The following is a 23,915-nucleotide window of genomic DNA, read 5'->3' on the forward strand; positions in this document are numbered from 1 at the left end:
CCTGTGACTGGTTTATTTTCAGTTAGTTTGTATGAGAACTACAACCGGGACTTCCTTTTGAATATCAACTAGCTCTGTTTCCTGGGGTTTGAACTCTAGAATCCCTAAATCCTCATAGCTATGACTACGTTCACATCTACAATTTGCTCAAAAGCTCTGCCCTTGCAAACAAAAGCTTGTGGTGGTCGAAGGCTCCGCGAGAACACCCCAAGGTGTAGTAGGTCCTGGGCCAGCAGCCACCCCACACAAACCTTCACAAAAGCAGCTCCAGGCTCTGCAAGATTAAAACGGGCAAGTAGTGGGAGAAGTCCCGATTCGGCCAACCCTAGCGAACCGGAGCCTTACAAACTGGCCAGACTCATGAGGGGTGCACACAACAGGAGAAGTGGGGGGAAGCCCCTAAAGAGCATTAAGGGTTGGGGGGAGAAGCAAGTCCAGGGATGCAAGGTGGTGCCCGCGCACGCCTTGGCAACCTAGTTGATGCCACAAGCAGTTATCAATCCAGGCAATAGAGGTCGGTCTCCAGGCCCTCAGGCGCACAGGAGATCGCTAACTCGGGCCGCGGGAAACGGCTTGGGCTGAAGGAGAGAGAAGCACACGCACCGCCACCCCCACCCCTCAGCCGGTTGCTCACCGGTGCTGCAGCCCCACGAGTCCCAGAGTGATCACATGCGGCACATCTAGCTGCGTGGGCCACTCTCCTGAGGCGATGCATCCGAATACGCCACATTCCTCTCGGATTCCCGACTCCTCCAGCTCCATGTCGCTGCCGAAAACACGTGGAGGGACCTGCCGCCGCAGCAGGGGCCTGAGCACCAACCAGCTGCCCGCTCGGCCCGTACGCCTCAGAGGCTCGCTTCCTTCCCCAGCCGCTCGACCCTCGCTACTGCGACGGCGCGCGCTTTCCCAAAGCAAGCGTGATTAGCGCTTCCCCCGCTGCACACCCTGCCCCGCCCCCTCAGGATGCACCAATGAGCGAGGAGGGAGGGAGAGCCTCCGTGGCTGAGAGGAGGAGTCACAGACGCCTGGGGTGGAGCTAGTCCTCCGCCGGATCGCTACGGGAAACTACTTTTTCTGCACATGGAAATCTCCGTTATTTTCTAACACCCAAGACTGGGGTGATGAGAGTAGTAGTGTTAACGTCATTTCTGTCCCAGAGGATGTAAACTTTGTATGGCCCTCCTCACATGCTTTCCCCCGGCCGTCACTACTTGGTACGCTCCAACCTATGAACCGCTCTCGCAGCGGAGAAGGTAGCCGGTCAGCGAGCCTCTGTAGAATCGGGAGGGGCCGTCAGTGCGCGCCACTTTTCGCCTCTTCTGGAACAGCGCCCGCGTACAGGGTTGAAGGGGACGGCCTGTGTCTCTGCGCCTGCGCGGCGGGAAGCCTCGCGGGTAGAGCTAGGTCGCAGAATCGAAGTTGCTCTTAGGCGGCAGAGACCTCCCGGGTTCGGTGGCGGCTGTATTGCTAGCGGAGAGCGCGTGTGGGCGCTCAGGAATACTAGGCCTGGCCGGGGGTGTGTCTGTGGGCCGCTTTCCCTCCCCGCCACGTGAGCCACTGTGAGCACTCCTGTTTTCCAGAGTCTTGCCTGTCTTCCCAGCGCGGCCGCTGCCCCCAGCCCACGCAGGATAATGGCGACAGCTGAGGGTGAGTAACAGGCACCCCCAGGAATCTGCCGGGGACTCCTGCCCTCCTCGGTCTTCCAGCCGCCGCCTCCTTGCCTGGAGGTTGCGGACTCGCCGCCGACACCTGCACGCCCCACGGCCCTGCTGGCAGCCTCCTCCCGGGCTGTGCCTGGTCTCCTTGCTGCCGCCCCTCTAGGCCGCAGGGCGGGCGGACACGTGGCCCGGGCACCGCTAAGCGAGGCGTAGGAAACCCAGCGCTCCCGGGCCTCAACGAACTTTCTGAAATACTCGAACTGGCTCTGGGTTGGGGAAAAGAAACAAAGTAGAGGAAGAGGGTGATTAGAAAGAGAAATGGCCAGGGGTTGGAGAGGTGCCTGGAAATCATATTGGTAATCAATAGTTATTGCAAAACAGTCACAAGAACGTATGTGTTGATTCTTCTAAGTCTTGCTTTTCCTGTTAAGTCAGTAGCCTGCTATTTCCGGAACATTAATATTTGAACCTATTGAAAAATTTACTTTTATGGGTCCAGATTTTGTGTTTTATAGTCTTGATGCCATGATGACTTTGAAGAGCTCCAGAAGTACCAGGCAGAAAGTTGCCTTGATTCACTTTACATTTATCCTATTTACATAATCTTTTTATTTACGAGTGATTAGGTGCCCAGAAAAGATCACTTGTGACATTTATGCTGATAAAACAAACTTTTTTTTCCCCACACACCCAATTTCTAAATTTGTGGTGAACCAAATTGCTTGTGTTGGCTGATCAGTACATCGTCTTCCACAAAGAAAAATTGAATTTAGGTAAAATATTATAGACTTAATCTAATATAGATATCTGTCGTTTTGCTAAAGTGCTTAAAAGCCACATGGTTGTTCTTAGGATAAAATGGAAACACTATCAACATGATGTATGAGGCCTGAAGGATGAATAGTGAAATGCAAGGGAAGGAAACAGTGTTTGGGCCTAGGGAGAGCGTGTCAAAAGCCTGGGAGTGGGATATAGAAATTCAGTTACACAAATTAGAGTTCTGGAAAGGGAATAGAGAAATCTGAAGTTGGAGCACTAAGCTGAGGCTCTAACTTGAGGGGCCTTTTAAACCTTGTCAGTAAGTCAGGATGTTACGATAGGATGGGAATTCATCCTCTAGGTACCTTGCGGCGGTAACTATTAAATTGAATTATAACTGTTTGTTTAATGGTCACCTCCACTAGCTGGTGATCTGACCACTGCTCAGTTCTCCTGCCATTCTTTTCTACTCTGTAGCTGCTGCCCTCCCTCCCCTGCCCAATAGCAGTGCGTGCGCGCGTGCGCCCCCCCCCCCCCCACCTTTCCAACCATACTGAAGTCCTGCCATGCACTGTTAACCCCATGGTCTTTTTTCACCACCACTACTAACCCCTTTCCCTCTTTTGGCTAAATATTTATCCTGCCTCAGATCTCAACCTCAACCTCACTTTGTTTCAGACTTCCTTCTCTGGTGTCTAGACTAGGTTAGGTGGGCCTGCTATGAATGTGTGATCCCGTAGTCTCTGTATGTCTCACACCATACTTACTTTGATGTCCTGTTTAATTTTAGCTTCCCTCAGACTCAGGTTGCTTGAGAGCAGGAACTCTGTCTTGTTTACTGGTATATCCCTAGTGTACCTGGCACATGGACCCTAAAAAATGCCAATACTGAGAATGAGTCCCTGTTCTAGGAGCATGAGGGGTGATTTCTCCCCTTGGAAATTTTAAGTCCTTAAACTTCTGTTATCTCTGATCTTCATCTAAATCATTCTTTCTAATGACTACTTTTTTTTTTTAGTCTGTGACCTGCATCAAATTGGATTCCTTTGTCCTTACTTCCTCACAATTTCCCACATCTGTTAGTGTGGAGAAAGGATTAACACTGGGGAGTACGGAAGAAAGATTAAGAAATAGAGGTGCTTGGAAATGGGCTAACTTAAGTGGGTGGGGGTGCCTCCCCTTGCACTTTAAAAAAATCAAGAAACCCTTCAGGCTGAACTTTCCCATTTTGCCTGTCATGCCAGATGGAAGTCACAAAAAATAAGCATTTTTTTCCTCTACAAGCTAGTTCATTGTATTGTGAATATATATACGAAAATGCTGTTTTATTAACTTAATGTAAATTAGTCCTACTTCAGTTCTGCTATGAGAGAGGCAGGGTTGATAGTGGAAAGAGAAAAGAATATGATATCAGAAGACAAAGGATTTTGTCTGGCTCTGCCATTTCCTAACTGCATGGCCTCTACCTTTTTGATACTTAGTTTTCTAATCTCTACAGTTGACCCTTGAACAACATGGGTGTGAACTGCATGGGTCCACTTACCCGTGGATTTTCTTTTTTCCAATAAGTACCACACAGTACTGCAAATGTATTTTCTTTTTCTTAAGATTTTATTCTTTTCTCTAGTTTACTTTATTGTTAGAATACAGCATAGGGTACATATAACTTAGAAAATATGCCAATCAGCCATTTAATCTTATCAGCAAGGCTTCCAATTAGCAGTAGGCTATTAAGTTTTTGGGGAGTAAAAGTTCTATGCAGATTTTCAATCCTAGACCCCACATAGTTCAAGGGTCAACTATAATTATTTGCGTAATTAGAGTTTGTCACAAAATTATGTGAACCAAATACGATGCCTGTGAAAATACTTTGTAGAGTATAAGGTTCTATGCAGATGAGTGAATTTTTTATTAAAATTATTCCTTAACCACTCTTTATGTTCTCTGATTGATCAGAGATAACTTAGTCTTCCATTAGGAAATTTTTTCCTGAAATCTGATGTCTCCATTTTATCTCCACAGTATTGAATATTGGTAAAAAACTCAATGAGGGTAAAACAAAAGAAGTTTATGAATTGCCAGATAGTCCAGGAAAAGTCCTCCTGCAGTCCAAGGACCAGATAACAGCAGGAAATGCAGCCAGAAAGAATCACCTGGAAGGAAAAGCTGCAATCTCAAATAAAATTACCAGTTGTATTTTTCAGTTGTTAAAGGAAGCAGGTAAGTGGCTTTCCCGATAGCCTCCCCTTTCACATTCTCTCTCTCACGAACATATTGGTCCTTTCGTGGGGAAATGGCATTATTTGGATTAACAACATGTTGACTACCAGTTATATTTTTCAATTGTTATCGGAAAACAGGTAAGTGGCTCCCCTCACAATCTCCTCCCTTTTGAATATTGCCACACACAACCCCCCCCCCCACACACACACAGGGCACACTCTGATCTCTTTCATGGGGAGATGACATTTGGATTAAGAACATGTTTGGCAATGTCTCAAAAGGTAAGGTTACTGAAATCAAAACCAGGAACTCTTAAATTTCACTACAGCACTTAATTTGCAATTAGTAGGTAGTATCATTTAGTTAAGGAATCTTAACAGTTTGCTACAGTCTTTGTCTGGCATGCATATCTCCTCTGTAACTTTTCTCTCCTAGGAAGATGTCCTAGGAGAGACTTACCTATGAAGGAGTCCTGTTCTGGTATTAGGCAGCTCTAATTGAAGAGTTGAAATTTGGTACCTGCAATTCTATACAGTTATTCATTGCTCTGTCCCTTGGAGATAAGACAGAATTTCAAATCCCTTTTCCACTTGAAAGCCCTGAAAAGTATTTGAAGATTGCCACCACACTTTCTTATTCTGCCTCAAGTGAGGGATTTGAACTAGATCAAAGATCTCCAGGGTTACTCCCTACTCTAAAACTAAAAGAAGACTATTTCCTGTAGAGACATCTATTCAAAGAGACTAGATCAGAACATTCTGTGGAGGGCATTTGGAGTAAAGAAAGGGGAATTAAGATAACGGGCTTTTCTGCAGGGATTCAGTCAATGCTGATTTGTCTGTAGTATATGAAATCTCAGCTAATAAAAGATTTGAGCTCTTTTCCTTCAGTGTAAGAGGCCTCATTGCCTTGGATCACTCAACCTTTGAGGCCTCTGGTTCCTTAAGCTTTGTTTTTTACTATCCCAGTTCTAATTTTATAATTTAATAATTTTGTCTCCTTTTACTACCCAGTTACCCTTTCATTTCTTAGAGCTTCCCGTAAGCATTACAGGCATACCCTGTTTTATTGCACTTTGCTTTATTGTGTTTCATGGATATTGCCTTTTTTTTTTTTTTTTTTGTACAAATTGAAGGTTTGTGGCAGCCCTGCCCCTGCACTGAACAAGTCTGTTGGTGCCATTTTTCCAACAGCATTTGTTCTCTTCATGTTGCTGTCACATTTTGGCAAGTCTATCAATATTTCCAACTTTCTCATTATTTTATATGTTATGGTGAACTATGATCAGTGATCACAACTTGCTGAAAGCTCAGATGATAGTGTTTTTTAGCAATAAAGTATTTTTTAACTAAAGTTTTTTAGATAACATGCCATCACACACTTAATAGATCACAGTATTGTGTAAATATAACTTGTATGTGTACTGGGAAACCAAAAAGTTCATTTGATTTGCTTTATTGGGGCGTGGAACCAAACCTGCAATATCTTCAAGGTATGTCCATAATGTCTTAAATTAATCTTCTAAATCCAAAGGGGGATTTAATACCTTTGTTTCCAGTCAGGATAGATGTATCTACCTTCCACAAAATAACAAGGTAATTCAAATTAAATCAATTCTGTCAGTATAGAATGGGTTCTTGAATAGTTTTGCCTCTTTCCTAGTTTTCTGTTGAACATTTTTAAGGTAGTGTGGGGAAAAAATGTTTGCTAGCCTAATTTGTCATCTACATCATAAATCCCTCTATACGTTGAAAGTGAGTATGTTGTGATAAATTTAAAGGACCACCCACAGTTCCTAAGTAATACGATTTTAGGATTTTTATTTCAAGGCTTCCTTGATAGGTGGTTTCTCAGTGACTGAGTTGATTGTTATAGAGAGCATCAAACTAATTTTAGGTTCCTATTGCAGTACAGATAAGTGATCCATTTTTAACTTGCCAAGTTATTTCATTCTCCCTATACATACTAAAATTTTAAAAAGTTGCTTAATACTATAAATTTTTAACAAAAAAGATTAGCTCCTGTGTACCCATAGTAGTTATACATAGCTACGGGGCCTTATTTATTTATTTATTTATTTATTTATTTATTTATTTATATTTTTTTCAAATAATGGAAGATAAGTACAGGCCCAAGTTTTTATTTTCTTACTCAGTAAGGGACTATTCAGTGCATTTTGTGGGCTTAACAAAAATGAATTAAAGTGACCCAAATTATCTCTGTTTGTCCAGGACTTTCCCAGTTTGGACTGTGAAAGCCCTGAGTCTGAGAAAGCTGGGGAAGTTCGCAATCCTAAAAGAAGTACTCCAACAATTATCTTTAAACTACTGTATTGGCGGGGTTGCCTGGGTGGCTCAGTCGTTAAGCGTCTGCCTTCTGCTCAGGTCATGATCCGAGGGTTCTGGGATCGAGCCCCGCATCGGGCTCCTGCTCAGCGGGAAGCCTGCTTCTCCCTCTCTCACTCCCCCTGCTTGTGTTCCCTCTCTCACTGTCTCTCTCTCTGTCAAATAAATAAATAAAATCTTTTAAAAAATAAATAAATAAATAAACTACTATATTGGCACACTTAACTAAAACTTACTTGGTTCACATGAAATGTTGAAAGATGTTTTTCAGGTTTTATACACTGAAATTAAGGAAAACTTAAGTTTTAAAAAATTCTTAGATTTGTTTTAGAGGACAGATCAGGAGTTCTGTTGCCTTATCTAATTTTTACTTGCTGATAGTTAAATGCTATGTCTAGTTGACCACCAGTGATCTATTTAAAATTGCTTTCTTTATAACCAAGGCTATGTTCCTAATTAAGGTATTTCTAGAAGTTAGAATGGGAAGAGCACCAAATGAGATTTTGTACATCAGGATTCTGATTTTCTCACTGTCAATCACAAGCAAACTATAAAATACTGTACAAATAATAGGTATAGGTAATACTGTTTTTCCATGGAAATAATAATATACATGCTACACCTGAGTTATAAAATGTGTGGATTTGGTCTCAATACTTAATCTTTTAAGTCTCAGTTCTCTCACAGAAACCTACCGTAATTACATTTAGGTGTTAATAGTGATAATGGGTATAAGTCCTGCAGTTGTTAAACCACAGATGAGGAGCTGGGCAGCCTTGATACATAGGTGGCCCAAGGGATATGTGGGCTGATTAGCTGTCAGACACTGCCATTGTAATTCAGAGTATGAAGTGACATTTCCTTAGTAATCTTCATAGGAGTCCTAAATTCTGTAAACAGTGAGACATGGGGAGAGTTCTTTTGCTCATCCCCCCAGTCATGAAATTTGCTAAGATGATTAGCATGTATATTAGAAGCAATCATAATATCATTTAAACTGAATCTTTTTTTTTTTTTTGAAGCAATTCTTTTTTCCTGTACTAGATGATTACCGTAAATTGATTCTGTACTTTTGGTTCTCTTAGATGTGAGGAAGAGTTTTCCTCTGAGTAAAAGTAACTATTGTTTATATTTAAACAATAGATTGGGATATGAGTCTTTCAAGCTTGGTAGACAAATGAGCACATATATCTAATAATTAACAGATCTTAAAAGGAACTCTTAAAGCCAGGCATGTAGTTACCACCTGTAGTTAAGGATTGATTTAAATGATTTGCCTATCCATGAGCATGAGCCCAGTCATTCTTTAAGGGTTAAAATGACCATTTACTTAAACTCTTACTCTTTCCCAGAGTTCCTGTTCATGTAGCATGTCACAATTTCCTGTTTCAATTGAATCTTACTGGTCAAACCCAGAGGGAATACAGAGAAAACAGTGCAGGTTTGCAACTGGTCCAAGCACCATTACTGATTAGCAACATGTCCCAGCTTGTCAAATTACTTAACTTCTTTGAGCCTCTGTTTCTTTCACTGTAAAATGTAATGATACCTACCTGAAAAATTTTATATGTGGTTAAATGAGATATAAAACACTTAGAACAGTGCAGGTCTTACATAAATGTAGATTCCCTTCATGTAGGGTAATATATATGTATGTTATTATATGGCAGCACAAAGTAATCCTGTAGCATTAACATGATTAAAACGTCTCCTGGAAACCTTTATGTGTTAACATAGTATTCGTCTTCAAGCTGCAGTGTTAATACCTAGAATATCTAGGAGTGGAATTGCTGGATCATATGGTTCATGATATAACTATTATTAGGTTATTTTCCAACATCCCCAAATAAAATAGCTCCCATCACAAGCTAGCTTTTTTATCTTAGTTTTCCAATAACAGTTTGAGTAAAATAGAAGGGAAGGGAAGAACAAATGTTTTCTTTGCTCTTGGCCAAATTGGCCACTATGTTCTTGCTGCTACCTGTTGGATACTTTTTTTCAGGCATTATTTTCTTCAAATATTAAGAGAAAAGGGCAACCCAAAATGTAGGGCTGTACCTGATTGTGATAAATAGATATTTTATAAGACCCATTTAATACTGGACTGCCAAATATGAGAATTGTATAACCAAATCTAAAGATAATTTAGTACCCCACTTAGATGAGTTATATGCTTTATGCAAGGTAGGTAAGCAGTGGCAGGGGAATTTCTCAAAAGTCTTTTTTGAATGTATGAATGAATGAATGAATGGTAAAGACAATGGGACCCAGACTTTCTGATCCACTATATACTTTCCCATGCAACATTAAAATGAAATACTCCTACTAAATATTTTGATAAGCATTAAGAAAGCCATACTAATAATTTTGTTTTCCTACTTATACTTTTTCAAAAAAGTTAATATATTTTTGGTAGTATCATTTAGGGATAATACATTTGGCTAGATAGGGTTTTTGTTTCATTTTGTTTTTCATAAACAGCAATTTTATTATGCCTCAGATCTAACTTTTTTAATACAATTTTAATGCTTTTTAACACCTTTTTATCAATATGTAGGTATCAAAACTGCTTTCGCCACAAAATGTGGGGAGACAGCTTTCATTGCATCTAAGTGTGAAATGATTCCAATTGAATGGGTTTGTAGAAGAATAGCAACTGGTTCTTTTCTCAAAAGGAATCCTGGTGTCAAGGAGGGATATAAGTTTTACCCACCTAAAGTGGAGCTGTTTTTCAAGGTAATTATTCTCTGCTTCTGTGTCTTACTATAATATAGCAACAAACATAATTTCAAAGTCAAAAGATTTAAATGTTATTAAAGCTCAATAAAATCTTTAAAAAATAAATGTAAAAAATAAAATTATCAGTTATTAGGAAGAAAAGTAACAATTCAGAAACTTTAAATTTTTAAAGAGTTTGAAGTAAGGTGAATACAAGGGATCTTTTTATATTCAGATACAGAAAAACTATTACCAATATCTCTTATAAGCAAAAACATAAAAAAGATGTAGGAATCAGTGGTTATAAATTTGTATTGGTTTTCTTTATTGAAACTGCTTTTTGGGATGCCTGGGTGGCTCAGTCGTTTAAGCATCTGCCTAGGGCTCAGGTCATGATACCAGCTGCTGGGATTGAGTCCTGCATCGGGCTCCTTGCTCCCATCACAAGCTAGCTTTTTTATCTTAGTTTTATCCCTCTACCTGCTGCGCCCCCTGCTTGTTGCTCTGTTGCACAAATAAATAAACAAAATCTTAAAAAAAAAAAAAAATGCTTTTCTCTTTCCCTCTTTGTTTAGCTGTTAAGCATAGTTCTAATGTCAAGAGTAATGTCTATGTAGCATTTTTATTGTTCCCTTTTTTTTTTTTAAGATTTTATTTATTTATTGAGAGAGAAAGAGGGAGATGGCGAGTAAGCATGCAGTGAGAGGAACAAAGCTGGGGCGGGGGAGAGGAAGGCGGGGGAAGAATCCTAAGCAGACTCCACACTGAGCTGGGAGCCTGACAGGGGGCTCCATCACACAACCCTGAGATCATGACCTGAGCCGTAACCAAGAATCTGGACGCTCAACCAACCAAGCCACCCAGGCGCACCTTGTGTAGCTTTTTTTTTTTTTTTTAATTTAAAGATTTTATTTATTTATTTGACAGAGCGCACAGGCAGGGGGAGCAGCAGGCAGAGGGAGAGGGAGAAGCAGGCTCCCCGCTGAGCAGGGAGCCCTACGCAGGGTTCAGTCCTAGGAACCTGGGACCATGACCTGAGCTGAAGGCAGGTGGTCAGCCGACTGAGCCACCCAGACGTACCTTGTGTAGCATTTTTAAACTGAACTAAAATTGCGTCTCAGCCTTTTGGCCTAGTTCAAGTATAATCAGTGAACTGCATAGTTTAAAATGTTTATCTTATGGTTATAATACAAATCCAGAATTCATAAAAGAAAAATTTCATGTGAAATTGGGACACTACATAAAATGAATAAAATGAAAGTATTTTTTTCACTAATGCCTTTATATAAAGTCTCTTGAATTACTAAATAATATCCCTAAAGACTTACAGTCTTATATAAATTTTTATTAAAAATGAGGTCAAGAGCAGTGCCTGGCTGGCTCAGTCGGCAGAGCATGCGACTCTTGATCTCAGGATTGAGAGTTTGAGCCCCACGTTGGGTGTAGAGATTATTTAAAATCTTAAAAAAAAAAAAAAAAGGGTGGGGGCGCCGGGGTGGCTCAGTCATTAAGCGTCTGTCTTCGGCTCAGGTCATGATCCCAGGGTCCTGGGATCAAGCCCCGCATCGGGCTCTCTGCTCAGTGGGAAGCCTGATTGGCCCTCTCCCACTCCCCCTGCTTGTGTTCCCTCTCTCGCTGTGTCTCTCTCTGTCAAATAAATAAATAAAATATTTTTTTAAAAAAGGGGGTGTGCCTGGGTGGCTCAGTTGGTTAAGCATCTCCCTTTGGTCCAGGTCATGATCCCGGGGTCCTGGGATCAAGCCCCATATCGGGCTCTCTGCTCAACGGGGAGCCTGCTTCTCCTCTCCCTCTGCCTGCCCCTCTGTCTGCCACTCTGCCTACTTGTGCTCTCTATCAAATAAATAAAATCTTAAAAAAAAAAAAAAAAGGAGGTCAGGAGATTATGAAAACTGCATCCTAGAGAGATTTGGTGGACTAAAGTGTGTTTTGGCCTTCTTACTATCTCTATTGACTCAGATGAAGAAAAAATAAAAATCACAAACTTTTATTTAAATTAGTTTATAGAGAGAGCAAATTCTTTCAAATTACTTTATCACCTGGAGTAAGTTACTCACCGAATATCTTAAATTTTAAAGTAGCTATTAAAACTAGATAAATTAAAAATAATTGTGAGTTAAAGGGCATTTCAATGAAAAATTAAGTCTTTAGAGAAAATAAATATTTCTGAGGAATTCATGGTCAAGGAAAAAAGGACTTCAGTTTATCTCAAAAATTCAAAATTTTTATTTTTAAATTAATTGTACTCCTATACTTTATTTTCAGGACGATGCCAATAACGATCCACAGTGGTCTGAGGAACAGCTAATTGCTGCAAAATTTTGCTTTGCTGGACTTGTTATAGGCCAGACTGAAGTGGATATCATGAGTCATGCTACACAGGCTATTTTTGAAATACTGGAGAAATCCTGGTTGCCCCAGAACTGTACGCTGGTTGATATGAAGGTACAAATAAAATGGAGATTTGATAATAAAGATTATAACTGAGAAATGTCTTTAGTTGTAGAGTTCTGAAAACTTTTCTTTGGTGATATGCTATTTCTAGATTGAATTTGGTGTTGATGTAACCACCAAAGAAATTGTTCTTGCTGATGTTATTGATAATGATTCCTGGAGACTCTGGCCATCAGGAGATCGAAGCCAACAGAAAGATAAACAGGTAATGCCTCAGGATTTTTTTTTATCCTTTTCAAGATCAGGCGAGATAGAGGTGAGTAGGAAGATGGGAGGAAAAGAAAAGGCAACTATTGTTCTGTATGATAAGAACCAGAGTTGATTGCTGTTTACTTTTAGAGATAAATATCTCTTACATTTCGTATATCCTGAAGAAAAATAATAGGAACAGTACCTTGCATTTACAAAATAGATTATTCATTTATTATGACTATCACACAGAGCAAGGGTTATCCTTGTTTGGCCAATTGAAAACTACTGAGAGGATGATAGATATCTTCATAATTATATATATAAGAATAAGGGCAGATCTGGAACTCTATCCCAAGTGTTCTGGATCTTACCAGGTTCCATTTCTGCTTTGTCGTGTGAAAAACAAAATTAGGGCAGATGCTCTCTACTTAATACATAAGAATTGTCAGGGCAGTTAATTGTAGTTGCTAGTGTAGAAAGCACTTAAGCTTAAATGAAAATACAAGTGTACTTCACTATCTGAACTTCCTCTAGTCTAATTCAGGAAATGAATTTATAGGTTCGGATACATTTTCAGATATATTCCTTGCTATGCAAGCTCTTCATAGTCTACCCAAAACTCAGAAATTAAATAATTTCAGTTAGGAAGAATATTACTAATAGAATATCTGTATTCTAAACTTTCTATCTTATTTTCTAGTCCTATCGTGACCTCAAGGAAGTAACTCCCGAAGGGCTCCAGATGGTGAAGAAAAATTTTGAATGGGTTGCAGAAAGAGTGGAGGTAAAACTTTTGTAGTAAACCCATGCTGTTCTGTGTTTTTCTACAAGAAAATCTTGCTTCAAAAAGGACAAAACAGGGGCGCCTGGGTGGCTCAGATGGTTGAGTGTCTGCCTTCGGCTCGGGTCATGATCCCGGGGTCCTGGGATCGAGTTCCGCATCGGGCTCCCTGCTGGGCAGGGAGCCTGCTTCTCCCTCTACCTCTGCCTCTCTCTCTCTCTCTCTCTCTCTGGCTCTCATGAATAAATAAATAAAAAAAAAACATTTAAAAAAAAAAAAAGGACAAAACGCCCCTTCAATAGGGGCGTCTGGATGGCTCAGTCAGTTGAGCATCCGGCTCTTGATTTTAGCTTGAGTCAGGATCTCAATATCTCAGGATCATGGAGTTGAACCCCGCATTGGGCTCTCCGTTCACTGCAGATTCTGCTTGGGATTCTTTCTCCCTCCCTATGCCCATCCCCCTGCTTGCATGCTCTTTCTCTAAATAAATAAATAAATAAATAAATAAAACTATTTTTTAAAAAAAAGGAAAATAAAAGTGAGAAGGTGCAGTTATTTCTCTTCTCCAGTTTTTTTTTTTTTAATATTTATTATTTTAGGAAGAGTGTGTGTGTGTGTGCATGTGGACGCGTGTGCGCAAGTGGGGGGGGTGGCAGAGGGAGAGAGATAATCCTGAAGAAGACTCTCCACTGAACGCAGGGTCTGACACCGGGCTCAGTCTCAGGACCCCAAGATCATGACCTGAGCTAAAATGAGGAGTCATCCACTCAACCAGCGAAGCCACCCAGTGGTTTAAAAAAAAAAAAGGAACGCCCTTAAGAAATGTACCACCTGAGCTATCCTCAGTGACATACTGAAACCCCCTGTTGTTAAACTGGCCGGTACACTCCCAAATTCTGTTGGGGAAACCTAGAGTCCTTGTCTCCTCCCTGCCCCTTACATTTCCTACCCATCTCTCCACTGCTACTCAGAGTTGCATTAGCATAGGTTCCATAAGTAGAGTTCAGAATTAGAACTCTATGTGACATTAAAATGTCACTTTAAGATTTATGGTATTATTGGGGTGCCTGGGTGGTTCAGTCACGACATTAAGCATCCAACTCTTGATTTTGGCTCAGGTCATGATCTCAGGGTCCTGGGATCAAGCCCTGCATCAGGCTGTGCACTCAGTGGGGAGTATGCTTGAGATTCTCTCTCCCTCTTCCTTTGCCCCTCTCCCTCTCACTCTCTCAAATCTTTTAGATTTATGGTATTATCGTTACTATAATTCTGTGGAAATTGAATGGGATTTTGGTTATTCAAGGGTCATAGCCATTTTCAGAACATCATTTCCTTGGGAACATGCATTTTGAATTCTGAGTGACTTAAGGTTTATAATATGATCTCTTTATTTTGGCTGATTATGCCTTAAAACCTCCATTAAACACAATGGACTAAAATCTTAGGATGAAATATTTTATATTACAGCTTCCTGAATATTAATTAGAGGGTTGAGTATTTATTTTTGCTTTTTATTATGATAGTAAATACAATTTCTCTGATTAAAAATCTTACTCTCTAGGTCTTAATTATGAAGACCACTTTTCTTTATATACAGAGGTTATTTTGAAAAATAAATTACATTTTGTCCTGTTTGTCTCTGTCTTGAATTTGGTCTATTAAGAAAGAAAATATTCTGGGGCGCCTGGGTGGCTCAGTTGGTTAAGCGACTGCCTTCGGCTCAGGTCATGATCCTGGAGTCCCTGGATCGAGTCCCGCATCGGGCTCCCTGCTCGGCGGGGAGTCTGCTTCTCCCTCTGACCCTCCCCCCTCTCATGTGCTTGCTCTCTCTCATTCTCTCTCTCTCAAATAAATAAGTAAAATCTTAAAAAAAAAAAAAAACAACAACAACTTTAAAAAAAAAAAAAAAAAAAAAAGAAAGAAAATATTCTGTCCAGTTGTAATTTTACTCTGCTATAGCTTTGTAAACTGATTATTCTTATGATACTCAATTCTGTATTTATCCAGTTTTTGCCATTTTCTTTTCATATCCATGTTTTTCTTTTCCAGTTGCTTCTGAAATCAGAAAGTCAGTGCAGAGTTGTAGTATTGATGGGCTCAACTTCTGATTTCAGTCACTGTGAAAAAATCAAGAAGGCTTGTGGAAATTTTGGCATTCCATGTGAACTTCGGGTAACATCTGCCCATAAAGGACCAGATGAAACTCTGAGGATTAAAGCAGAGTATGAAGGTAAATGTCACATAACTAGAGCATTTCAGGAAATTCTCCTGATTTTGCCAAAAAATTTTATGTTTGGACTAATAATGCTGAAAAAGAATTTGCCACATTTCCAAGGGGGAAAATGTGATAATCTAGGCTTTCATTATACTCCCAAAGAGTATGAGATGCTCTAGGCACTTATAAAAGAATGGCTCGGGGGAAAAAGAATTGAAAATGCAACATGGGTACACTTGAAAATAATGCAACATTGTGTGTCAACAGCATTCAAGTTTTTTTAAAAATGTTAAAAATAAATAAGAGTAAAGGCCCCCACCCCCCAAAAGAAAGTGAAACATGGAAGGAAAATAAAGACTAGAATGAGTTTTTACCTAATAAGAAGCCCCTGAAGTATTGTTTCTAATATGCTCCAACAGAAGATAGGCCCCACATCAATTTTGGGAGGCCTGAGGTTGAAGCAGCAGATTCTTTGAGTATTGTTAGTGGTCAGCCTTTCCTAGGAGGTATTTGAATGTGAAATTAAGGAATAATTTTAGAATATAGTATATAAAAGAAATGTCTTGATGGGATAGTATTGATCTAAAATAATGGAGTCCTGGAGACATAACCAAATGTTTCTCAACTGGGAAAAATGTTGATCTGAATTTTCTTCCTAAAGGTAGTTGTTATAGGAGCATAGTTATTAAGGTTTGGGCCAGGGATAGGAGGAGGGGGCAGGGAACTGGAATAAGTTCCTAGACCTCTTTGTTAAACTTACGAAAGCCTGAACTCTTTCTCCAGAAAAGTGCAAATACATAAACTTTTGGATTCCAGGATAGGAGTCTGTGGTAAGAAAACAAAGGAATAATTTAAAAATTTATCGAAGAATGAAATATTTAAGAGATATGTTGGAAAATATATTGAAGGGTAATAAATATTTGGGTACTATATTGTTGAATTTGCCTTCCTTCATTCATACTGTGCCCCTGAACCTCTAGTCTCCATTAACAAGGTCTTCCTATACCGTTGTTTGAAGGAACCGAGGACAGACACTGGTTCAGGTGGTGTCATTCTTTGTTTCAGTGAGCCTAAGCAGCCATAGTAGAAGGGCCTTTGAGCCATTCCCTCACTAATACTCTGGTACCCTTTTTATACTATCGATCTCAAAGATGGCCAAACTTATTCTTGCTACTTTGTTACTTGAGATATAATAGGTGGTGAAGTGCAGTATATATTGAATATATATGTAATAATAGTGTCTTATTTATGCTTTTTCTGGAGACTGCAAATAAAGGAACTGAAGGAGTTAAGACACATAGGCATTTTGTTTTAACCTATCTTAAAATCTCTTTTCCAATTCAATTACAAATGTGTAATTTCCCTAGGGGATGGCATTCCTACTGTATTTGTGGCAGTGGCAGGCAGAAGCAATGGTTTAGGACCAGTGATGTCTGGTAACACTGCATACCCAGTTATCAGCTGCCCTCCACTCACTCCAGACTGGGGAGCTCAGGATGTGTGGTCTTCTCTTCGACTACCCAGTGGTAAGATACATGAATTTTAAAAAGTTGTTTATTAAAGGGGCACATGGGTGGCTCAGTCAGTTAAACATCTCACTCTTGATTTCGGCTCAAGTGATAATCTCAGGGTTGTGAGATCAAGCTCCATGTCGGGCTCCGTGAAGAGAGCCTGCTTGAGATTCTCTCTCTCTCCCTCTCCTTTTGCCCCTCCCCCCTACTTGGGCTGGCTTTCTCCAAAAAAAAAAAAATTGTTTATTGAAAAATTTCAAACATGCACAATAGTAGAGAGAATAACATGAAATCTCATGTACCCATTATTCAACTTTAACATTTAATATCTTATTACATCTGTAGCCCTTTCTGCTGGATTATTTTCAAGCAAACATAGCATTTTATACTTAAATATGCTTCTCTAAACAATAAGAACTCTAGTTTTTATTATTTTATTCTATTTTTTAAGATTTTATTTGTCGAGAGAGAGAGAGCATAAGCAGGGGGAACGGCAGGCAGAGCAGGCAAGAGGGAGAAGCAGGCTCCCCGCTAAGCGGGGAGCCTGATGTGGGCCTTGATCCCAGGACCCCAGGATCATGACCTGAGCCCAAGGCAGATGCTTAACCGACTGAGCCACCCAGGCATGCCAGAACTCTAGTTTTTAAATCACAATCATGGTGGCGCCTGGGTGGCTCAGTCAGTTAAGCATCTGCCTTCGGCTCAGGTCATGATCCCGGGGTCCTGGGATTAAACCCCACATCAGGCTCCCGGCTCAGCGGGGAGCCTGCTTCTCCCTTTCCCTCTGCTGTTCCCCCCACTGACTTCCCCTCCCCGTCACTCATGCTCTCAAATAAATAAATAAAATCGTTTTTTAAAAAAATCATAGGATACCATAATCACGCTTAAGAAAAATTAATGGGTAATTTCTTAAAATCATCTAATTTTCAGTTAGTGTTCAAGCTTTCCTGATCATCTCATTTGTTTTTACAGTTGGTTTGCTCAAATCAGGATCTAACACAGTCCTTATATTGCATTTAATTGCTGTCTCTCCTAAGTCTCTTTTAATCCTTCTTTATTCACTTTCATTTATCCTATAGAACTGTCCATATTTTGGATTTGGCTGATTATATTTCTGGATGATGTTTAACATGCTCTTCCTATATTTTTTATAAACTGGTGGTGAGATCTGTAGCTAGATCAAATCCAGATTTGGGTTCCCCCCCCCAAGAATACATCATTCATGGTTTTGAAGTTTTTAAAAAAATTTTTTTTTATTTCTTTATTAACATATAATGTATTATTTGGTTCAGGGGTACAGGTCTGTGATTCATCAGTCTTATACAATTTACAGCACTCACCATAGTACATACCCTCCCAAATGTCCATCACCCAGCCACCCCATCCCTCCCACCACCCTCCACTCCAGCAACCCTCAGTTTGTTTCCTATGATTAAGAGTCTCTTACGGTTTGTCTCCCCCTCTGGTTTTGTCTTGTTTCGGGGGCGCCTGGGTGGCTCAGTTGGTTAAGCGACTGCCTTCAGCTCAGGTCATGGTCCTGGAGTCCCTGGATTGAGTCCCACATCGGGCTCCCTGCTCGGCAGGGAGTCTGCTTCTCCCTCTGACCCTCCCCCCTCTCATGTGCTGTCTCTCTCATTCTCTCTCTCTCAAATAAATAAATAAAATCTTTAAAAAAAAATAAATAAATAAAATAAAATCTAATTTGATAAAAGGATTGCCACCCCAGCTTTCTTTTGATGTCCGTTAGCATGGTAAATGGTTTTCCCCCCCTCACTTTAAATCTTGAGGTGTCTTTTGTGTCTAAAGGGTCTCTTGCAGACAGCATATCGATGGGTCTTGCTTTTTTATCCAATTTGATACCCTGTGTCTTTTGATTGGGGCATTTAGTCCATTTACATTCAGGGTAACTATTGAAAGATATGAATTTAGTGCCACTGTATTGCCTGTAAGGTGACTGTTACTGTATATTGTCTCTGTTGCTTTCTGGTCTATGTTACTTTTCGGCTTTCTCTTTGCTTAGAGGACCCCTTTCAATATTTCTTATTGGGCTGGTTTGGTGTTTGCAAATGCTTTTAGTTTTTGTTTGTCCTGGAAGCTTTTTATCTCTCCTTCTATTTTCAGTGACAGCCTGGCTGGATATAGTATTCTTGGCTGCATATTTTTCTCATTTAGTGCTCTGAATATATCATGCCAGTCCTTTCTGGCCTGCCACGTCTCTGTGGATAGGTCTGCTGCCAATCTAATGTTTCTACCATTGTAGGTTACAGACCTCTTGTCCCGAGCTGCTTTCAGGATTTTCTGTTTGTCTCTGAGACTTGTTTTACTATGAGATGTCGGGGTGTTGACCTATTTTTATTGATTTTGAGGGCAGTTCTCTGTGCCTCCTGGATTTTGATGCCTGTTTCCTTCCCCAAATTAGGGAAGTTCTCTCCTGTAATTTGCTCCACTATACCTTCTGCCCCTCTCTCTCTTTCTTCTTCTTCTGGGATCCCAATTATTCAAATGTTGTTTCGCTTTATGGTATCACTTATTTCTCGAATTCTCCCCTCGTGATCTAGTAGTTGTTTATCTCTCTTTTTCTCAGCTTCTTTATTTTCCGTCATTGGTCTTCTTTATCACTAATTCTCTCTTTTGCCTCATTTATCCTAGCAGTTAGAGCCTCCATTTTTTATTGCACCTCATTAATAGCCTTTTTGATTTCGACTTGGCTAGATTTTATTTTGGTTCTCCAGAAAGGGATTCTCTAGTATCTTCTATACTTTTTTCAAGCCCAGCTAGTATCTTTATAATCGTCATTCTGAACTCTAGTTCCGACATTTTACTAATATCTGTATTGATTAGGTCCCTGGCAGTTGGTACTGCCTCTTGTTCTTTTTTTTGAGATGAGTTTTTCCATCTTGTCATTTTGTCCAGAGGAGAATAGATGAATGAGAAAACAAAATGCTAAATGGGTAACAACAACCCTAGAAAAATATACACTAAACAAATCAGAAGAGACCCGAAACCAGGGGGAAAAGAAAGGGAACAAAAAAAAAAAGAAAAGAAAGAATATGATCAGGCTGGTGAATATAACAGCCACACACTAGATTTTGGGTGTATTTTGGTCTGTTAGAAGAAACTGCCTCCCAAAATTTTAAAGAAAGAAAATCTTACATATATACAAAAATAAGGGTAGGGGCGCCTGGGTGGCTTAGTCATTAAGCGTCTGCCTTCAGCGCAGGTCATGATCCCGGGGTCCTGGGATCGAGCCCTGCATTGGGCTCCCTGCTTGGCGGGAAGCCTGCTTCTCCCTCTCCCACCCCCCCGCTTGTGTTCCCTTTCTCGCTGTGTCTCTGTCAAATAAATAAATAAAATAAATAAATAAGGGTAAATATGATGAAGGGATGGAATATGACTGTAAAGATGAAAATTTAAAAAGATTTTTAAAAAGGAATTGATAAGTTGGTTGAAAAAAGAATGAAAAAAAATTTTTTTTAAAGGAATGTGAGGGGCGCCTGGGTGGCTCAGTCATTAAGCGTCTGCCTTCAGCTCAGGTGATGATCCCGGGGTCCTGGGATCGAGCCCTGCATCAGGCTCCCTGCTCGGCGGGAAGCCTGCTTCTCCCTCTCCCACTCCCTCTGCTTGTGTTCCCTCTCTCACTGTCTCTCTCTCTGTCAAATAAATAAATAAAATCTTTTAAAAAAAAAAAAGAATGTGAATAGGCAGGAGGCTAGGACAATGTCATACCCTAGATTTAGGGTATATTTTGGTCCGTTAGAAGAAACTGTATCCCAAAATTTTAACAAAAGAAAAAAATATATATATAAAATAAGGTTAAGTACAATGAAGAGCTAGAATATTACTGTAAAAATGAAAAATTTTTAAAAGATTTTTAAAAAAGGAATTGACAAGATGTTGGTTGAAAAAGGAAAGAAGAAAAATTCAACTAAAAAAATAGAAAAAGAAAAAAATAAAGAAAATTTAAAAAATTAACTTTGAAAGACTAAACATCATGGGAAAACTATGAATTCTATGTGCGGTATTCCCCTAGCACTGTTGTTTTGCCGTTCTTATTGATCGGTAAACTTGGTCTTGGTGGGCTGTTCTTGCTGATCTTATGGGGGAGCAGCCTGTTGCCGTGGTTCCCAAATGTCTTTGCCGGAGGCGGAATTGCCCTGCCCTTGCAGGGGGCCGGGCTAAGTCATCTGCTCGGGTTTGCTCTCAGGAGCTTTTGTTCCCTGAAAGCTTTCCCTATGGCTTTGGAGGATGAGGGTGAAAATGGCAGCCTCCCAGTCTCTGGTCCCAGAGGAGCGGAGAGCTTGGGGCCCCACTCCTCAGTGAGCCCCCAGAGAAAAGCAGTCAATCACTCCCATCTCCCCCGTCTCCCATGCCCACTCCGTGCTCACCTGGCCTGTGACCGAGCATTTCTCTCTCTGGCACCCGACCCCGTGTGGAGTCTCCAAGTCCAGCAGATCCCTACGGTACGCTCCCATGCCGCTCCTCCCAGAGGAGGAAGGGGAGTCTCCCCAGATCTGCCGCTTGTTGGGTCCCTGCTAGAAGAACAGTGGCCCAACTGTGCCGCAGATCACAGTTTATGGCAGCCCTGAGCTGAGAGCCCGCTCCTCGGCTCCCTCTTTGCAGCAGGTTTCCCCGCTCCGATACCTGGGAGCTCTGCCGCACTCAGGCACCCCCATCTTTCTGTGACCCCAAGGGTCCTGAGACCACACTGTCCCAGTGAGGGTTCCACCCCCCCTGAGCCACTGGAGCAACGTCCCTCAGCAGAGCCGACTTCTAAAAGTTTCGACTTTGTGCTCCGCTGCTCTATCACTTGCCGGTAGCTGGCTGAGGAGGCTCCCCACCCCCGTCTATCTTCCCATATATTGCCTCAGATTCACTTCTCCTCACGTCCTACCTTCCAGAAAGTGGTTGCTTTTCTGTTCAGAGAGTTTCTGCTATTCTTTTCTTCCATCTCCTGTTGAGTTTATAGGTGTTCTGAATGGTTTGATAACTATCTAGCTGAATTCCTGGGACTAGACAAAATTTAGGTCTCCTACTCCTCCGCCATCTTGCTCCTCCCCCCGGTTTTGAGTTTTTTTAAAGTAAATGTGATTATGTTACTATTGTAAAGGAAATGAAATTTTATCTCTATAAATTAGGGACCAGAATAAATAACGTACAAGGAAATTTTATCAATTGGCTGAACAGAATCTCATAGAATAACAATATTGTGGTAAGCTCATCACAGTCCAAGATAATGATCTGATCTACCAGTCCTGAGAGTCCATATTGTTTCAGTAAGAGTTGATTGCTTGTAAATGCCAATTTTTTTTATTTTATTGTAAATCTGCTCGTGTTATGTGTCAAATATGTTAAGTACTTGAGCCTTCCACTATGGACTGGCTTCTCTCTAGGCCTACTGTACTGTCATTATCTTAGGATTTCTCTTTACCATCATCCTGACATGCATTTTGCCCTGTTACCTAGGTCCCATGTCTTCCCCTTTCTTTGTTTACTCCTTAATTTGTTGGAGAGCATTCGTAGTGAACTTCCTGAGGGAGGGGTACAGATGGTAAACTTTTTGAGACCTCATATATCTGAAATGTTTCCATCATAGCCTCACAATCAATAATTTAGGAATGGAATTCTAGATTGAAAATTATTTTCCTTCAGAAATGCCTTTTGAAGGCATTACTCCATTGTCTTCTATCTTCCAGAGTTACTGAAAACTCCAGTGCCTTTTTACCATTCTGATTCTAGGTCATTTGTGAATTGTTTTTTTTCTGGAAACTTTTAGGATCTTTTTCTATCCATTTTTCTTAAATTTCGCAAAGATGTGTCTTGATGATTATTTTCATCTTGGGCTTTCAGTGGACTCTTTAAATCTGGAACTCTGATTCTTTAGTCCTGGGAAATTTTCTTCAATTACTTAATACTTTCCTTCTCCCTCCATTTTCTTTCTTTTCTCATTTTTGGATTTACTATTTAAATTTGGAACTTTCTGGTTTCTATTTTTTCTTTCTCTTATTGCTATACTCTCTGGAATATTTCTCCAACCCTTCTATTGAGTTTTTCAATCTAGTCTCAGTCTCCTACCTGGAGGAATAAACCTGACTGCCAGCATTCTGGAATCTGGTGATCTTAATACATGTGTAAACTTAACCCCCTTTTTTCACTGTGGCATTCCTGTCTCAGCTATGCCTTGTACCCTCTGGTCCACAGAAGTCTGGACTAACAATCTGTTTTACCTTCACAAGAATTTATGACTCTGCTACAGTGCAGAAGGGCCAGTTGCTCAGGTACATAGAGTGGTGCAGGAGATCTGATGGCCTAACTGCTTCTTGACTTTAAGCCAGTCCTCTTTTTTGTTTAGCCCCATTTTCACCCCCACCTCTCCCTTCAAGGGTATCAGGTGCCACTAATTCCCCAATCTTTGCATGGGTTTTTTAACGTTGGTCACATTGCTTCTCATCTTTCCCTGCTTCCAGTTTAGGATAAAATTTTCTAGGTCTACCTTAGTTACCACTCCATTTCCTTTTCAGCTAACAAAAAGTTATCGCTGTTATCTCTTTGTTCTTATGTTTGTGACTGTTCTCTTTATTCCCTTTACTGCTGTTTTTTTTTTTTTTTAAAGCTTTGGCAGGTATCTTTCTTCAAGTATAGAAAAAAATAGGATATCATTAATTAAAATATTTTTTACAGCTGAGCATATTTGATTTATAGTCAGTAACCATATTGAACAAACTTTTTAATATAGCATTCAGCTACTTAATGCTATCTTTATACAGTTTAAGGGATACACCTTTGATTAATCCATGTTTAACTAGATCTTTAGCTGGACATCTGATTGTGTCAACTTCTCTAGTTAAACATTTACTATGGCTATAAATGAAAGTATAACTCAGTTTACGCCAGAGGAATAGTATAGGTATTATCAGTGGAGTTTAGAAAAGGGAGAATGTGATGAGCAAAAATTTGGCAGTTTTTTTCTAGTACTATCCAAGGAGAGAGAGGGAATCTGGAAGATCTGTACATTCTGATCGCTAGAGTTGGGGATAATCTTTT

At 40.4% G+C, this 23,915-nt stretch overlaps 2 protein-coding genes across 2 annotated transcripts in view; one reads left to right on the forward strand and one right to left on the reverse strand.

Annotated features, from left to right (window-relative positions):
- PPAT (phosphoribosyl pyrophosphate amidotransferase) overlaps positions 1-928 on the reverse strand; it is a 36,740-nt gene extending 35,812 nt beyond the window's left edge. The window contains exon 1 of the mRNA XM_036120755.2: positions 635-928. Within this exon, the coding sequence (XP_035976648.1) occupies positions 635-762 (128 nt within the window). The 5' untranslated portion in view covers positions 763-928. The remainder of the gene's footprint in view (positions 1-634) is intronic.
- The window catches only part of PAICS (phosphoribosylaminoimidazole carboxylase and phosphoribosylaminoimidazolesuccinocarboxamide synthase), a 51,912-nt gene that overhangs the window by 22,891 nt on the left and 5,106 nt on the right, over positions 1-23,915 (forward strand). Inside the window, 8 exon segments of the mRNA XM_078068691.1 lie at positions 1,581-1,647; positions 4,440-4,637; positions 9,543-9,721; positions 11,987-12,166; positions 12,267-12,380; positions 13,068-13,151; positions 15,198-15,378; positions 16,731-16,889. Of these exon segments, the coding sequence (XP_077924817.1) occupies positions 1,581-1,647; positions 4,440-4,637; positions 9,543-9,721; positions 11,987-12,166; positions 12,267-12,380; positions 13,068-13,151; positions 15,198-15,378; positions 16,731-16,889 (1,162 nt within the window).

The sequence above is a fragment of the Halichoerus grypus genome, chromosome 3 (genome assembly GCF_964656455.1).
Source record: "Halichoerus grypus chromosome 3, mHalGry1.hap1.1, whole genome shotgun sequence".
Lineage (NCBI taxonomy): Eukaryota > Metazoa > Chordata > Mammalia > Carnivora > Phocidae > Halichoerus > Halichoerus grypus.